Below are 14,777 nucleotides of genomic sequence, written 5' to 3'. Positions count from 1 at the left end.
GCAGCTTTGGAAAGATGGTTCTCTTCAGAATGGCTTTGGTGAAATATGGGATTGGTCGGAACTTGCTTATCTAGATGGATTCCTTCCCTGCAAATGATTTAGCATTTTTGTCCTTCTGGGAGTAAGAGCAGAGTTGTCCCATCTCGTGTCACACATCCAATCTGGAGCAAGGTCAAAACTTTGCTGAGCCCGAGAAGTTGATGTATAGACAAAGCTGGGAAAGCCTGGATTTTTGCCAAAGCTTAAAGAGCACTTTCACATCTTAAGTACCTACAAATAAGCACTCAGCCCCATTCAGTGAATTTGCTACGCTGTGAGCCCAGAGCTTTTTCACATAGCTGGCTGTGTGTAACCATGGCCAGTTCTGAGACTTCAGCTTTCATCCAGAACAGATGTGATTTATTTTCAGAGGTGGCTTTGGTGTTGCAGACAGCACACGGCGATGCACTGGCAGGAGGAAGAGCGTGTGCCCTGGCTCTCTGTGAGTGCCTGAACTGGGCTGCTCGAACAGCCAATGCCTGCACGTCCAGGCAGGAACATCTCTATAGGCAAATCACAGTAAAGTCCTACGAATTCCTATTATCTACCGCAGAGGTGGTTTTAACCCCAGACTATCTACAATGTCTTACTGGCCTGTTGTTTTTCCTGTCATTTGTTTCCAGGCAAGAGAACTTCAGACTCTTCACAACCTACGCAAACTGTTTGTTCAAGATCTCACTACCCGTGTTAAAAAAGTAAGAATACACTCTTTTGAACCAGTCTTTTTTTTTTTTTTGCATATGGGTACAAAATATGTTTGTTTTTTTTTGTTTGTTTGTTTGTTTTAGTAATAGTAAGTAATAAATTTAAGAGTGTTCTGATGTTTCTCTAGGTTTTGGCTCTAATTTGTTAAGGAAAAGTCTTGGTAGTTAAGTGACATCCAGTTCAGTTACTGCATTCTGAAAGAAGGAATAATGGATACCAGAAATTACTCAGTATAACTTGTGCTAATGTATGCTAAACACTGAATGCTGTGGCCCTTTCTTTTATGGGCTTGTGGCTACACAGCCTTTTCCTAGCAAAATTATTATTTGACCAAAGACAAATTTCTTAGCAGAAATTCATGCGTTTTTAACTGTTGAAGAAGAGCTAAAAGTTGCGTAAATATTAAAAGGCTCTACATTGCTTTTCAGTTCTTTCAAGTGGTTTAGGGGAAGAGTTTATTATTATTATTATTTATTTCTTGAGATTGAAACTCCTTATTTGCTATAAATCTCTCCCAGAACTGGAAAAAGGGAAATGCTTTTTTCCCCTAACGTCTGTGATTTTCCTGTTCAGGATCCCTACATAATTTTTCAGTAAGAATGGTTTATTTTCTTTATAGAAGGCAATACAGCCCCTAAATATCAAAGAAACAGATAAATTCTCTACAATTTGAGGCTCTGAAAGACTTTTCTGTCTTTGGCAAGCTTAAATTCAGAAATGCCTGATCTTCCTCTTGAGTTTCTGTATGGTTTTGCTGAATCCTGGAACTCTCCTTGCAGAGCGTTGAGCTTGACAGTGATGATGGAGGTGGAAGTGCTGCGCAGAAGCAGAAAATTTCCTTTCTTGAGAACAACCTGGAACAGCTTACAAAGGTTCACAAACAGGTAGGGACTCTGCTTCCTTCCAGTGCCTAGTTACTATTTAAGCAAAAGCTACTGTGTCTTTTTTGCTCATTAATAGTAAATGCTTCTGAAAATTCAGCCATGGAGAAATCTTGGCATATAACGCTGTTCTGTAGTATTACAAATTACTTTTTTTAACTTACATTTTTGTATGTTTAAGAGGATAATTTTTGAAGGTAAAATGTCGGTACTGTTTAAGGAAATGGTACCTATAGTTCTCAACTAAATTTCTTGGCGTTAGGAGCTGGTGTTAGAGCTGCTGTTCCCACTACCCTTACTTCTTGGCGTGTTGTTGTGGTTTAGCCCTGGCAGGCAGCTCAGCACCTCGCAGCCACTTGCTCACTCAGCGGGATGGGGGAGAGCAGCAGAAAGGTAAAAGTGCAAGAACTCGTGGGTTGAGATAAGGACAGCTTAATAGGTGAAGCGAAAGCTGCACGTGCAAGCAAAGCTAAGCAAGGAATTCATTCACTTCTCTTCCCTTTGGCAGGCAGGTGTTCAACCACATCCAGGAAAGCTGGGCTCATCACCTGTAACAGTTTCTTGGCAGGACACCCGCCATCACCCTGAACGTCTCCCCCTCCTCCTCCTTTACCCCAGCTTTTATTGCTGGAAATAAAGGTTTTCTGTGCAGCTGAAGGGCTGATGCCTCCCCAGGATGCTGAGGCTGGCCATCTCTGGGCACGTTAATCTGCTCCCTCTTTCTAAAGAGTTCCCGTTTCTGCACAGAAAGTCCCTTGCTGTGGGTGCCAGCCTGACCACTAGGAGGTGGAGGGGATGTGTGGGAGGCAAGCATGTAGGGAATAGGTTGAGAAAAGAGCCTTACCCTCTGCTTACCTGCAAGTCTGTATACATCAATGGTGTGTGTGTGTGTGTATATATGGACAAGTATATCTCATTAGATAAAATCGGCTCATTTCTGCCAATGAGTAAACTTCCACCCTCTTAAAAGATGTCGGATGTCAGCATCATTGAACTGTATCTCACTTCTCAGCTGCAGAGTACAAACTAGTAAAAGAGGCTTCTGGTTTCATTTCTGAATCGTAACATGACATTCTCCATTGCAGCTTTCTGAACCTGTTAGAGGCAGAGCAATCTCCAAGATTTGCTTTTTTTATTCCTGTAGAAATGCCAAAAAATGCAGGCACTGCTGCACTCTGACAAGTGTCCATTAAGGTTCAGTATTTTAAGGTTCCTGGTTAACAGATGGTTTAAAGACCTAGTTTCTAAATGCAGAAACCAGGACGTGTTAATAATGTTTTTCATTTTACTGTTTTGCCTTTTTTGCACTCTGTTCATGCGTCTGCTGGTTTTTCAGATACAGATTTTTATAGCTCTCATTAGTGCATATTTACTCAAAAACAACCAAGGAGCCCGTGTCTCGTAAGAAGCTTACCAAAAAAATGACATTGGACTTGACCTGAATATGATCTCATTCTGCTCTTATTTCAAATTCTGTTGGGTAGAACATGTGCTCAACACTTTCAGAAAAAGCACATTGTGACAACTTTTTTTTTTAAGCTTTGTTTCTGTTTTTCTTCTGGCACACAGCCTGGACTAGCAGGTGTAAAACATTTTAATTTTCAAACAATGTGTGAATGTTACTGCATGCTGTCGCTTTGCTATATTATTTATATGGTAGTTAAATCATTTTCTTCCCTTCTCTCCAAAAGGGGAGAATCGCTCCTTTGGAACAGTAATCTGTTGACTTTTAGCAGCGCTATAATTGTTCAGTAGAAATTGTACCATTTTTTCTAACTGAAATTCTGTTTGCATCAGGCTTTATTTATCTGAAAGTGAATCCCCCTTCTGTTGCTTATAATGTTGGAAATTATTCGGAAAAGTGGAAACTTTATACTCCTCAAACACTGCTAAGAAATCACTTTGCAGTTTTTAAGTATTGAGAGGATCAAGTGTTTGTGAAATGCCAGACACGTCTGTGTTCTGAAAAAAATGCAGTTTCTGTCACAGCTGCTCTGAGGGTCTGGAAAATTGGTTATCACCCTGCAATGGATGGGTTTGTCCTGGAGCTTCACCCTTCAGGATCATCTGTGAAATCCTGTTGAGTGGAATAAACTCTCTTCTTCTTTGATCTTCCTGTGGAGCTTCAGCTGGACAAATGAGCAGCATGATTAAAAGAAAATAAATCACACCTGTTTCTTTCATTCAGGGCATACAAGGTGTGAAGAGGAATAGTGATGTTCTCTGCCTCCTTGTAAGAGGACCTCTCCTGCAGTTTCTCATAGGCAATTTTTGAAACTTCTCTTCTTGCAGCTGGTACGTGATAATGCAGATCTTCGTTGTGAGCTTCCTAAGCTGGAAAAACGACTTAGAGCTACGGCAGAGAGAGTTAAGGCCCTGGAGAGCGCACTGAAGGAGGCCAAGGAAAACGCCATGCGTGACCGCAAGCGCTACCAGCAGGAGGTAGATCGCATTAAGGAGGCTGTAAGAGCTAAAAACATGGCACGGAGAGCGCACTCTGCTCAAATTGGTAAGGACACCCTGCTAAAGGGCTAGTGGTTGCTCACGTATTTCACAGTTGGTTTGTTTGCTCACATTTAGATAAAGAGAGCTTTGAAAGCAGGAGTCCGGGGCAAACCACTGGGTCTGCTTCTCCCCTGTTGCTCAAGAATCTTCAGAGTTCATTTTTTTAATAGAATATGCCCCACCTAAAGTTTAAAGTGCCTCAGCTATTTAGCTCAGTAAATAAATGGCATAATGGGTCTTGTGCACTGTTCCAACAACCTGAAACTTGTCTCTTTAAGTCGGTGTCTCACTTTCTTCCTGCTCCCCCACATACATCTGCTCTGCTTTCCAGCCCCTTCCTCTCTTTTTGTTTGATTACTACTCATGCTTTAATTTGGGTTGGGTAGAGTCAAATATTCCTTTAAATTCAGTTGTGTGATGTATCTGTGGTGCAATCTGAATCCATACAAGACAAGAAGAACGATAGGACAGGTAAACGGCTCTGCAACCAGCAGAAAAGTGATCGTGTGGTTGGCCAAGGTACGGGAACACAATGTGCATGATTACAGACTTAATTTCCAAGCACAGTTTCTTTTTGGTAAACAAGGGGGTTTGTACTAGAGGATAAAGTGAGATATAAAATCTTGTACAAACACCTAAATGTCCTGTTTCATTTTCTTCTTTTACTTTGCAGCCAAGCCCATCCGCCCTGGTCATTACCCAGCGTCTTCTCCGACAGCTGTTCACGCCATCCGAGGGGGAGGGATGTCAAACTCCAGCTACTATCACAGCACCAAATAGACAAGAAGTAAGACCAAAGAAACTTACCCAACCGTTCTTTCTCTGATCACCCAGTTTTCTTGTATCTCAGTCCTGCTTTTAGCAGTATTTTTTTTTCCTGGTTTCAGGGGGAATCTTTAGCCCATGGTTTAACCGTGAAAATTAGTGATTTAAGTGAGGATTGCCTTGTTTAGAGCACTTTGCAAGCTGCCGCCCAGAGTTTTTATTTTAATGACTTATCACTTAAAACTTTTTTAATAAACTGAAATGCTGTTGCAAATCTCTACTGAAATTAGCACAGAGAGGTGTGAAAATGTAAAAATAAATAAATAAAAAGCTCAGTAAAAATAGAGCTCTAGGGGCTGCTTCGCTTTCTACTTTCTCTGGCATGATGACGTTATCCTTGTTGTGATATTCCTTAAGGATAAAGACTTCTAGTAACTCACCCTGTACTAGGAACTAGCTCCATGTAGGTGATAAGTTACCAGTCACCCCTGTGCCTGTGCAGGAGCTGCCTGTGGACAGACCACGCCTGCAAACTAGTGAGGATTTTTCCTGGGCATAGCTCAAAATGGAAAGCATTAGAAGCTGAAAACATCGTGCTTTAGGGTGAGATGCTACTTGAGCGATGGATCCATATGGTAAACGTGCTTCTTCACAAGCATTTAACTTTTTCCTCCTGCCCATCAAGCACCGGGGCAGCCCCCAGCCCCAGCTCTCTCCGTCCGTGCCTCTAAGCAGCCATAATCAGCCGCCTGGGGAGCACGGAGCCCTGCAGCCCAGAGCAGGGGAAAAGCAGCCTTAAGTGGCAGCAGCACTGAACTCTCCAAACTTGAGTGTCAGAATTTGGCAAACTTTACTTTTACTTCTTTTGCTTTGTACTCTTACTCAGCTCTCTTAGCTAAAAATATAAATATTTTGCTTTAGTGCAAGGGCTTGAGGGTTTCTGGGTCTTCTCCTAAGCAAAAATCTTGTCCAGGAAAGCAGAGCTGCTTCATGTACTCAGCCTCCCATTAGATGCTCATCATTTCTGAGATATTTTACATCTGTAATTATTTTAGTTGATAACTTTGTTACAGGCATATTAAGAGGTGGATGGTAGTGAGTGGCTGTGAGAAGCAGCCAACAGACTGCTAGAAAGTCTTTCCAAGTCTGGCTTTTTTCTCCTCCAGAGGATTAATTCTGTCTTATGACTCTTTTCTGATAATACGTGGTTTCCTTTAGGCATCTGGCATTCTTGGGTGTGTTTTTCTTTTTTTTTCTTTTTTTTTTTTTTTCTTTTTTGAGAATGCTTCATGTCATGCATGCATGCAAACCATCCATCACATCAGTCAAGCTTTTATTGTGTTGTGTGGATTGTTTCTGTTCATTGTGTTTTCTGTGAGCCCTGTAGCTGCAAGCAACATATTTTTGCTGTGGATGAATTAGGGCAAGTCTTTGCTGAGTGCTTCAGTGCATTAGTTGATTTTGAGCTGAAATTTGCTTTTCCGTCTCATAGGAACGTTAGCCCTTATCTACTTCTCTGCATTCCCATGAATGAGCAAAGGGAAAAGAGTGTGATAAAGGGGTCTATAAACTATTTCCAGCCATACATAATAACTGCTCTGTGGGGAAAAAAGCTGCTACCTGCCTAAGCTGGGCAGGGCTTTACTATACCAGCTGCTGTGGAATGAAAACTGGCAGGCTGGAGTAGGCCACACACTAGGGGTAGGCACACGTCAAGCAAATAGCTGTAGATTAATAAAAGTCATTAACAAAGCAAATAAATGTAAAGCTAGTTGGGCATATAATAAGATAAGACTTTAAATGGTAATAAAGACCAGTCAGAGTCTCTCTTTCAAACGTTTTAGATGCTGAGCCTTGAATTTGAGGTTGGCGGAGGAGATCCAGGCTGCGCTTGGAGCACGTCGCTGAGTAGCTCATGGACAATGGGGGTGGACAAAAAGAATAGGGAAGGTCTTAGAAGAAGCTGGCTAAACTTAGGGATTTATGATTTCTGAAAAAAATAGGGGGAAGAAGATCTGAAAACCAAATGGAAATCCTGCAGATTGGAATGAAGCCAGTTAAAACGTGTGTGTTTCTTAGCTGATAGTAATGCTTCTTTCTGGCTTTTATCAGACTGAAACTCCTTGCTGCTCAAGATTCAGTCTAACACTTAGCTGTACAATGTCATATATACTGTAAATAAGACAACAATTTGACATGTCATGCTGCCATTACTTCTTCAGAGAACCATATTTCTTAGGCTTTATTTTTACTTTTTTTTTTTTAACCCAGTTAAGGTCTAGATTTTTATTTTTTTTGCACAAATGTAGGAGGATCTCTTGAAGATACAGTAAATTAAAGCTGGGCAGTGATTAAAAAAGGTCAGTTCTCATTGGCTTTGGTCCTTTGATTAAAAACATTGTTGGCAAATTGCAAGTATTTGGCTGCCAAATGATTTGGGGAGTATTATAGTAAGCTGGGTTCTCTAAGCCTGCCGGATGAAAGCCTGGGGACCTAAATTAAGAGTATTAGTAAAGGTGCTACTTCTGCAGGGAACATTTTATAAGAGTTATTTTCATAACATTGTTGGCAGTCCCACCATATGACCCGTGCTCTTGAAGAGCACAGTTCTACCCAGGTAGGTGTAGCACAGAGCTTTCTTTTCTATTCCTTTAGCAGCAGTGAAATAAAAATGGTTTTTCTAGATAAATGTTTGCTGTCAAGTCACGTGGCCTATCTCTGGAATGAAAATTTCATATCAGGACGAGGGGAAATTTGTCTTAGGTTCATTCATCATTCACAGTAAAGATAATAACCACTTATTGCTGCTGGAGTGGTCAGTGATTATGAGTTATTAACCTGAGCAAACGACCCCATCAATGACAGCCAGCAGTGTTTTGGCTGTTTGTACAAAGTTTGCTGGTAAAGTTTGTTCTGCAGAGCTGGGCAAGCCTCTGAGGCTGGTCAGGGCCAAGTTCAGCCTGGTTTGGGCCACATTGCCTGGTGCCGATGAGCATCGTGTAAGGAGGTGATTTCTACCCCCAGAAGTTTAGCGTTTGGATAACAGCAGATGGGAGAGAAAGAAACGTGGGTGTTAATAAAATGTCAGAAATTGCAAATTGCTGGTAGCTGGCTTAAACACAAGACTCAGTGGGCCAAGGAACGGCTCTCTGAGGTAATTCCTTATACTGTCTGAATCGCAGACGTTTTCAGAAATACAAGCTGCAATGAACTTGTTACCTGGGGCACACCTCAAAGCTAGATCTGATGGAATTAGGAGAAAGGGAGCTTGCATTGGCGTGGCGAGAAGGTAATTGCTGCAGTAGGAGTCCTGACGGGGTGCAGTGCAGTTCTGTGAGAAGGTGGCACTGAGCTGCTACAACCCCAAAGCTGAATTTAGGCTGGGATTTCATGGGGCTTTGGGGATTGAAAATACAACAGAATAGTTCAGCTGGAAAAGACCTTCAGAGATTGCCATGTCCAGTTTCCTGACCTCTTCAGGGCAAACTGAAAGGTAAAGCCTATCACTGAGGGCATCATCCAGCTGCCTCCGGACCCCTGCCAGGCAGTGGTCATCAGCCACCTCCACAGGATGCCCGTGCCAGTGTTTGGTCAAATAAAGAAATTCTTCCTCATGTCCAGTCTGAGCCTCCCCTGGCACAGCTCTGTGCTGTTCCTGTCATCAGTCCCCAGGGAGCAGAGCCTGGTGCCTGCCGCTGCAATTCCCTCCTCCAGGGGGTCAACAGCACCTCCCAGCTCGGTGTCACTGGCAAACTTTATTCTGTTTTAATAAAAATAGCTGAAATACATTCTCCAGTTTCTGAATGTTGTGGGGAGAGGTATATTGAAAAACCCTGCGAGCACAATACTCCCCATTTGGGAGCTGCAAGTCTGATAGTGTGGAAAGCTGCTTTGGTTTCTGTGCTGTTTAACTACAGAGCTTAGTTCTATACTGTCATATTTAAAACTATATTTAGGAGTAGTTTCTAAGTGCAACTAAATGCAGTGCAGGCTTCGAAGAGGTTAATATATATTTTTTCAAACAGTATGTATTCTTATGTACATACATGGCGATGTTTTCCATGTGGCAAAGGGAGAGGTGAGCCATGGTGCTGCTGCACTTCTGTAGTCCATGATTTGGTCAAGATTTTCTCCAGGTGGAGCAGAGATCATCTTTAGGTCTGCTTTGGTTACATCGTGGACTGAACATGGCCTGGGCCAGGTAGGGCCAAGGTGCATGGGAAGGATATGCAGTAAATGGCTGAGCAGCAGGCCAAAGGATAACGCTGATACCGATGATACTGACCTGCAGATCTTCATCCACTCCCGAGCACGCTTGTGGGTGAGCACTGGGGGTGCTCAGGTGCCCCGTGCTGCCTGTCCTGCCCTTCTCATATTTGCTCAAACTCAACCGATGCTTCATTTTGAAAGCGAAGAGAAGAAGCGAAATGAAGATATGCCAACAATTGCAGTAATGCTCAGTCACTGCTCACTGAAATTATTAAAGCAACTTGTAGGGGATCGGAATTTGTGAAACACGCTGTGCAAACAGGCTCTTGACTAAATGGCTTCCCTTATCCTGTAGTCTCTGGTATGTTCCCAGCACCTCCCAGTCCTTGAGCAAGATGAATTACTATATTTAATCTAGCCAGACCACAGTTTAATCTAGGCAATAAGAGGCATGAATTAATAACCAGCCTGGTTTCCTTGAAGATGTTAACAAGGATGACAACTAGGAGGAGCTACAATTGCCACTGCTAAATCGGGGTAAATTTAAAAAAAAACAGCGAGGAGGTGATTCTTTTTAATACTTTACTGTTTAATACCAAAAAGTTGTGTTCTAAATTATCATACAAGAAAACCTTTAATTAAGTAAAACATTGCTTTTGTAAGACTGATTTTATACTAGCTATTTTAAAAAAAGAAGTGACAGGCACATTCAGTTACTCGTCTGTTGCTTTCCATATGGCTAATGGGAACTGCATAACAATTTGAAATGCAACAGTTTTTAAAAGTCTGTGCTTCAAATTACTTATTTAAGATTATTATTTATTCAAATACCTACCAGGATATATGCAAATAATATAGATATCAGGAAAGTACTTTTCTGCCAGGAGACCTGTGCAGCTGAAGGATTTTTCTGGATTTGTCATTTTTTTTGTTCCTTTCATTTTACAATATGTTTGCAAGCTCGATTGCAGTTACATTCGTTACTTGTTAATTAAGATATGCACACATCTGTTCTTCAGCACATCCAGGTGACTAGCAGTAGAGAGGAAAATCCCATTAAAAGAACAAAGAGATAAAGGGGAGGGGGGAGAAGTCAGACCTTTAGCTCGTGTTTGAGGATGTATTTAGACATGACATGAATGCCGTGTTACTGGTGGCAAAAGAATGAATTTCATCAAGATAATTGTTTCATTATGACTCTGCCAATTTGTGGGCTGGAAACTTTAAAATTAGACCTGACAAAAATTCCTCTCCGAGGCTGAATGAGCTCATGTCATGAATTATTAAAACTGTGCTTCCCCTTGCTGTTGTCGTGGCTGTTTGTGTGCCGCGCGTTGAGTTTCCATGCAGCGTAGGTATCAATTATTTGCCGCGTTGTGTATCTGCCTTCTCATCTAAAACATCCACTAATTATCGTTACCTTTCTTGCTCTCTTTTGACAGGTCAGTTCCACTTAGCATGTTAAGGACTGTCATTAAGTCACTAGTTTCTTTTTTCCCTCCTCTTCAACCCGATCCACGTCCCGTTCATCCTGCGCTTCCTACAGCCATCTGCGATGCACCGGTCCTAGGTATTTTTGAGCTTCGTAGGATCTCCACGTGTACAGAAGTGTTCGGCTCAACTCTTCTACAGATACTTGTACAATGTATTTAACATAACCATCTAAGTAAGGATAGGAAGTCTGCCACTCAGAATCGCTCACTGACTGCGTTTGACCCCTTGGCGCTGGTTAGGTTGGGGCCTCTCCACTCAGATCGATGCTTCTCGAAGTCCTCTCTTGCATCAGTAAATCCCAACTCCTGGCATCAAAGAATTAATTATTCAGTGACCAAGTGCCATCAAAGGCAGGTGATTGTGCTCAGTCATGACTGATTTACTGTATAATATACATATTATTTTATATTTTTAGGGGATGAAAATGTGCTGCTATATGGTTTAATTTTACTGCTTACATTTTTGGAAGTAAATTTCCCCAAAGAACCATTTGTAATATCCTGATAAAAAAATCTTTGGACTGTACAAAATAACCTTTATTGCAGTACCTGGTAAAGATCAAACGGGATGCAGAGAAATCTGTTAGTATAGGTCTAGGTTTTTGAAGTGTGGTAGTGACATGAATATATCTGTGTGACCTATCTTAAATTTAAGATCTGATCTGCTTGTAGTTCTCCCTACGGTGGTGGGTTTTCCTGGAGTGTGATGGCTAGCCATGTGTTCGTAAGCGTTGTTCTCTCTGAGATTTTGAAAGCTTTCAGAATGCTGCAGAAGCCTTGTCTCGGGAAAGCCGACAAGCATCCCCCGCTCCCCTTCCCACATGCCTTCGGCAAGCCCCGATCTGCTCACACCGGAATTCAGAGGCGGCAGCGAGCAGCCCCCTGCCGGAACAGACGCTACCTTAAAGAAACAAAAAATCCCCTCAAAGCCCCAGGCCCTGCCTTAGAAAAGATATTATACAGAGAGGGTCCAAAAGGAGGTGAGGGTTACGTACTCAAGCTGTCCTTTGCAGACCAAATTTGGGAGTTAGATGTGTTAGGAGATGAAGAGCGTATTGCAAGGGGAAGAGAATGTATTTCCTGCTCGTGTATTGCCTCGTTGCAACGTGCAAGCCATCCTACAGACAGGACACCAGTGCTCACCGAGCTAAGGATGAGACCACCTGCCTTCCCTGGACCTCTCTGGTGCCAGACAGAAAGTTTCCACCTTCTCAGCAAGGGGGCACTGGAATCCTTCAGGGAAAGCTCAGCCAGCAGGTAGAAGCTATTGCTTCTCCTCCGTGCCTACTGCTTCTGCCACACATATCCTCATCCTCCAAATGCACGGTAGCCAACCCGAGCTCTTAAGGAAGCGTGGCTTTTAGGAAGGTTACAGCCGAGCATAGCCCTCTAGTCTTCTTTTGCAGACATTTGCTCTTACTTAATTTGAGACTTATATATATTTTTTTTAATTTCTGAATGTGTTCATGTTATTAGACATAAAACTATTTAGGTAATGTAGAGCCTTTTTGAAAGATTGTGAATTGACTTTAGTTTTTTTTTTTTCTACTGAAGTTATTTAGGTTCTTGCAAAGTAAGTTGGACTTAATTTAACTTTTTTTTTTTTAATGTTGCACTATGTCGGGGAGCATTTTGCTAAAATATTTAATGAAGTTGCAAATTTGCATGTATTTAATTTATTTTGTATTTTTCAAAGTTTTATATTTTCTTTATGTGCATGTGCACTGCCAGGAAAATGAACTGTGAACTTGCCATATGCAATCTTTAATAAAATGACTAATTCAGAGCTACTCTGTGCTATCTTATCAGCTGTTCAGAGCTGAAATTTCTACTATGAACTCATTATCCTCTTGTTTTGGTTCTAAAGCAGTTGTCTTAAGAAAAAAAAAAAAAAGAATACCAAATTCTTAATTGCTGTCAAATATTTTGTATTGTAGTATAGCTTCTGCTCTGTCTTGACTTCAAAGTTTATGAAGGAATTGCATTTAAATGCAGCATTAGCTTAAAAAATTTCATAAGTTCCTTGCACCATCATCATTAGTTACATGTGACAGTTTAGACAGCTTTCTTCAGCTTGAGGAATAAGTTAGCTTTGACATCTCTTAATTGCGCTAGTGCTGATCAGCCAGTCAGTTCACCTAGCTAAAATAAAGCGAGTTTCTCCAAGTTAACTTCTGCATCAAGGCTGTAAGAGGACTTTCTAAAACTGAAATGACGACGAGATGCATTAGGTTAAATCCTCAAAAAGAAATACCTAAGACACTTACTCAATTGGAAAATACTACATCGGTCAATTGAACTTATTTTGCTTCTGGATTCTTGTTTTGTACGCCTATTTTAATTAGGCAATTTAAGTTTGTATTGCTTACTGTATATTCAACTTTTGTACCATTTTTAAGTCTTACACATTTTATACATAGAAATGAAAACCACACATCTGCTCTGCAGAGATCAAACCCTGTCTTTTGCTATTCCCACTACCTGATGCTATCTTTCTTTGCTCTTTGAATGTTGTGTTATATTTATTCTTAGGCTAATTTTAAAGTTGTGATTTATATAGCGCAAATTAAATTTGTTGTGCATGGGACAAATTTTGGTGGAGACACTGTTCACAAATGGAAAACGTACTTCAGATGAAACTAAAATGCATATTGTTCTTTTTGCTAGTAATAAAAAACTACTTCCTTATCACCTCTTAATGATATGTTCAAATATCTTGTGTTTGTCCTTGAATTCATGTTTCATTGACTTGTTTTCTCAAAAGCAAGGAAAGTTAAACCTAGGAGGATCTTGGCTGACACATTTTAAGTTTGTATTTTACTCAGCAAGGGTGAAATTGGATTATCCTGAAAATATTGAAAGTGTTTTTTTTTTTTTTTAAATAAGTCAAAAAATGGTGATTTCCGCCAACAGACTTTATGAGTAACTTTTAAATATAATTTTAGAAAGCCATATGGATTAAAGTACACATTTGTCTGAAATTTTGGTAAATAAGGATTGGAGGTGAAATAAATAATTTTAACATTGTTTCATTTGGGTAAAAGGATATTTAAACCAATTGCTCATGGAGGTCCAAAAGGAAGAGGCCTAATCAACTTTCCATTACTAGAGGAGGAAGACCCCATGTAAATATGATGGCAATGTATCAGCTGGATATTAAAGGAATTAAAAATGAAATGGGCAGGATAATCTGATTCTACCCTTGCTTTGATTTTCGTCTTTGCTGTGCCTGTATGAACTGAAGTGCACTGGACGAGGTCTGCCGTCCTGGACGAACACCGCTGCACGCCTTCGTCTCTCGCTCTCACAATCTTGTCCATTTGAACCACGTTTCGTGGTGGGAGAACCGCAGGGGTTGAGGCATTCTGTAGAATTATACATGTCTAGTTTGTAAAGTGTGTAACGTGTACTGCAGATGTGTATTCTCTGGGCTCTATGTATCTTTACAGTAGTGTTCATTTTAGGAAAAAATAAAGTGTGGACACGTTTTGCTGGTAACAAGGGGAAATTTTTTTGCCATTGCATCGAGCAATGCTGAAATGTATTAAACTCTTGGTAGCAGATCTGAACCCTTCTTCCCCCATCCCATGGAGATAAGTATTTTATCTTCGTTCTAAAATTCTATCAGAAATGGATGGATACACTGGCAGACTGCATGATGTATCATTTGAAAACCGTTACAGTGGAAAAATAAAACTGAACTAAACTTTGCAGTGTGCGTGTTGTGTGACAGTACCTACAGCGGCTCTCCATGCCTGGCAGCTCAACGGGGCCACACGTTGAGGATGCTGGCAGGATTTTAGCCTTTCCTCTAAGTGAAATGGGAGGGAAATGAATGCAGGATATTATTTTTATTTTTTTTTATAATTGCATCTTCTCTACGATGTCTCTGTGGAAGTCTTCTTCCTATTCTTTTTCAGTAGCCTGCAGGGTGACAGGGTGACTCTTCCACTTACCCTTTGCATACATTTCCATTTTTATAGAAACATTACGCACGCTTTATATACAGTGTAAGGGAGTTAAAAGTTCCTGCCTGTCACCTCCCTGAAGTTATGCTTGGGAGCTTCATAAACTGCTTATTTTCTCAATTACCTCCTTTTCCACTCAGCAATGCAAATGTATGGCAATCCAGAATGTCTACTGAAAGGGATTGTGCTGAGTTTGTTGGTGAATAGGTTTC

General features: G+C 41.0%; 1 protein-coding gene across 1 annotated transcript in view; it reads left to right on the top strand.

Annotated features, from left to right (window-relative positions):
* KIF5C (kinesin family member 5C) overlaps nucleotides 1-14,310 on the top strand; it is a 66,130-nt gene extending 51,820 nt beyond the window's left edge. Inside the window, exons 22-26 of the mRNA XM_038182324.2 lie at nucleotides 663-734; nucleotides 1,524-1,628; nucleotides 3,918-4,134; nucleotides 4,804-4,917; nucleotides 10,547-14,310. Coding sequence (XP_038038252.1) covers nucleotides 663-734; nucleotides 1,524-1,628; nucleotides 3,918-4,134; nucleotides 4,804-4,910 — 501 coding nt within the window. The 3' untranslated portion in view covers nucleotides 4,911-4,917; nucleotides 10,547-14,310. The remainder of the gene's footprint in view (nucleotides 1-662; nucleotides 735-1,523; nucleotides 1,629-3,917; nucleotides 4,135-4,803; nucleotides 4,918-10,546) is intronic.
* Nucleotides 14,311-14,777: the final 467 nt, after the last annotated feature.

This window comes from Anas platyrhynchos, chromosome 7 (assembly GCF_047663525.1).
Source record: "Anas platyrhynchos isolate ZD024472 breed Pekin duck chromosome 7, IASCAAS_PekinDuck_T2T, whole genome shotgun sequence".
Taxonomy (NCBI): Eukaryota; Metazoa; Chordata; class Aves; order Anseriformes; family Anatidae; genus Anas; species Anas platyrhynchos.
The sequence above is the reverse complement of the archived record's forward strand: the minus strand, read 5'-3'. Positions and strand labels throughout refer to the sequence as shown.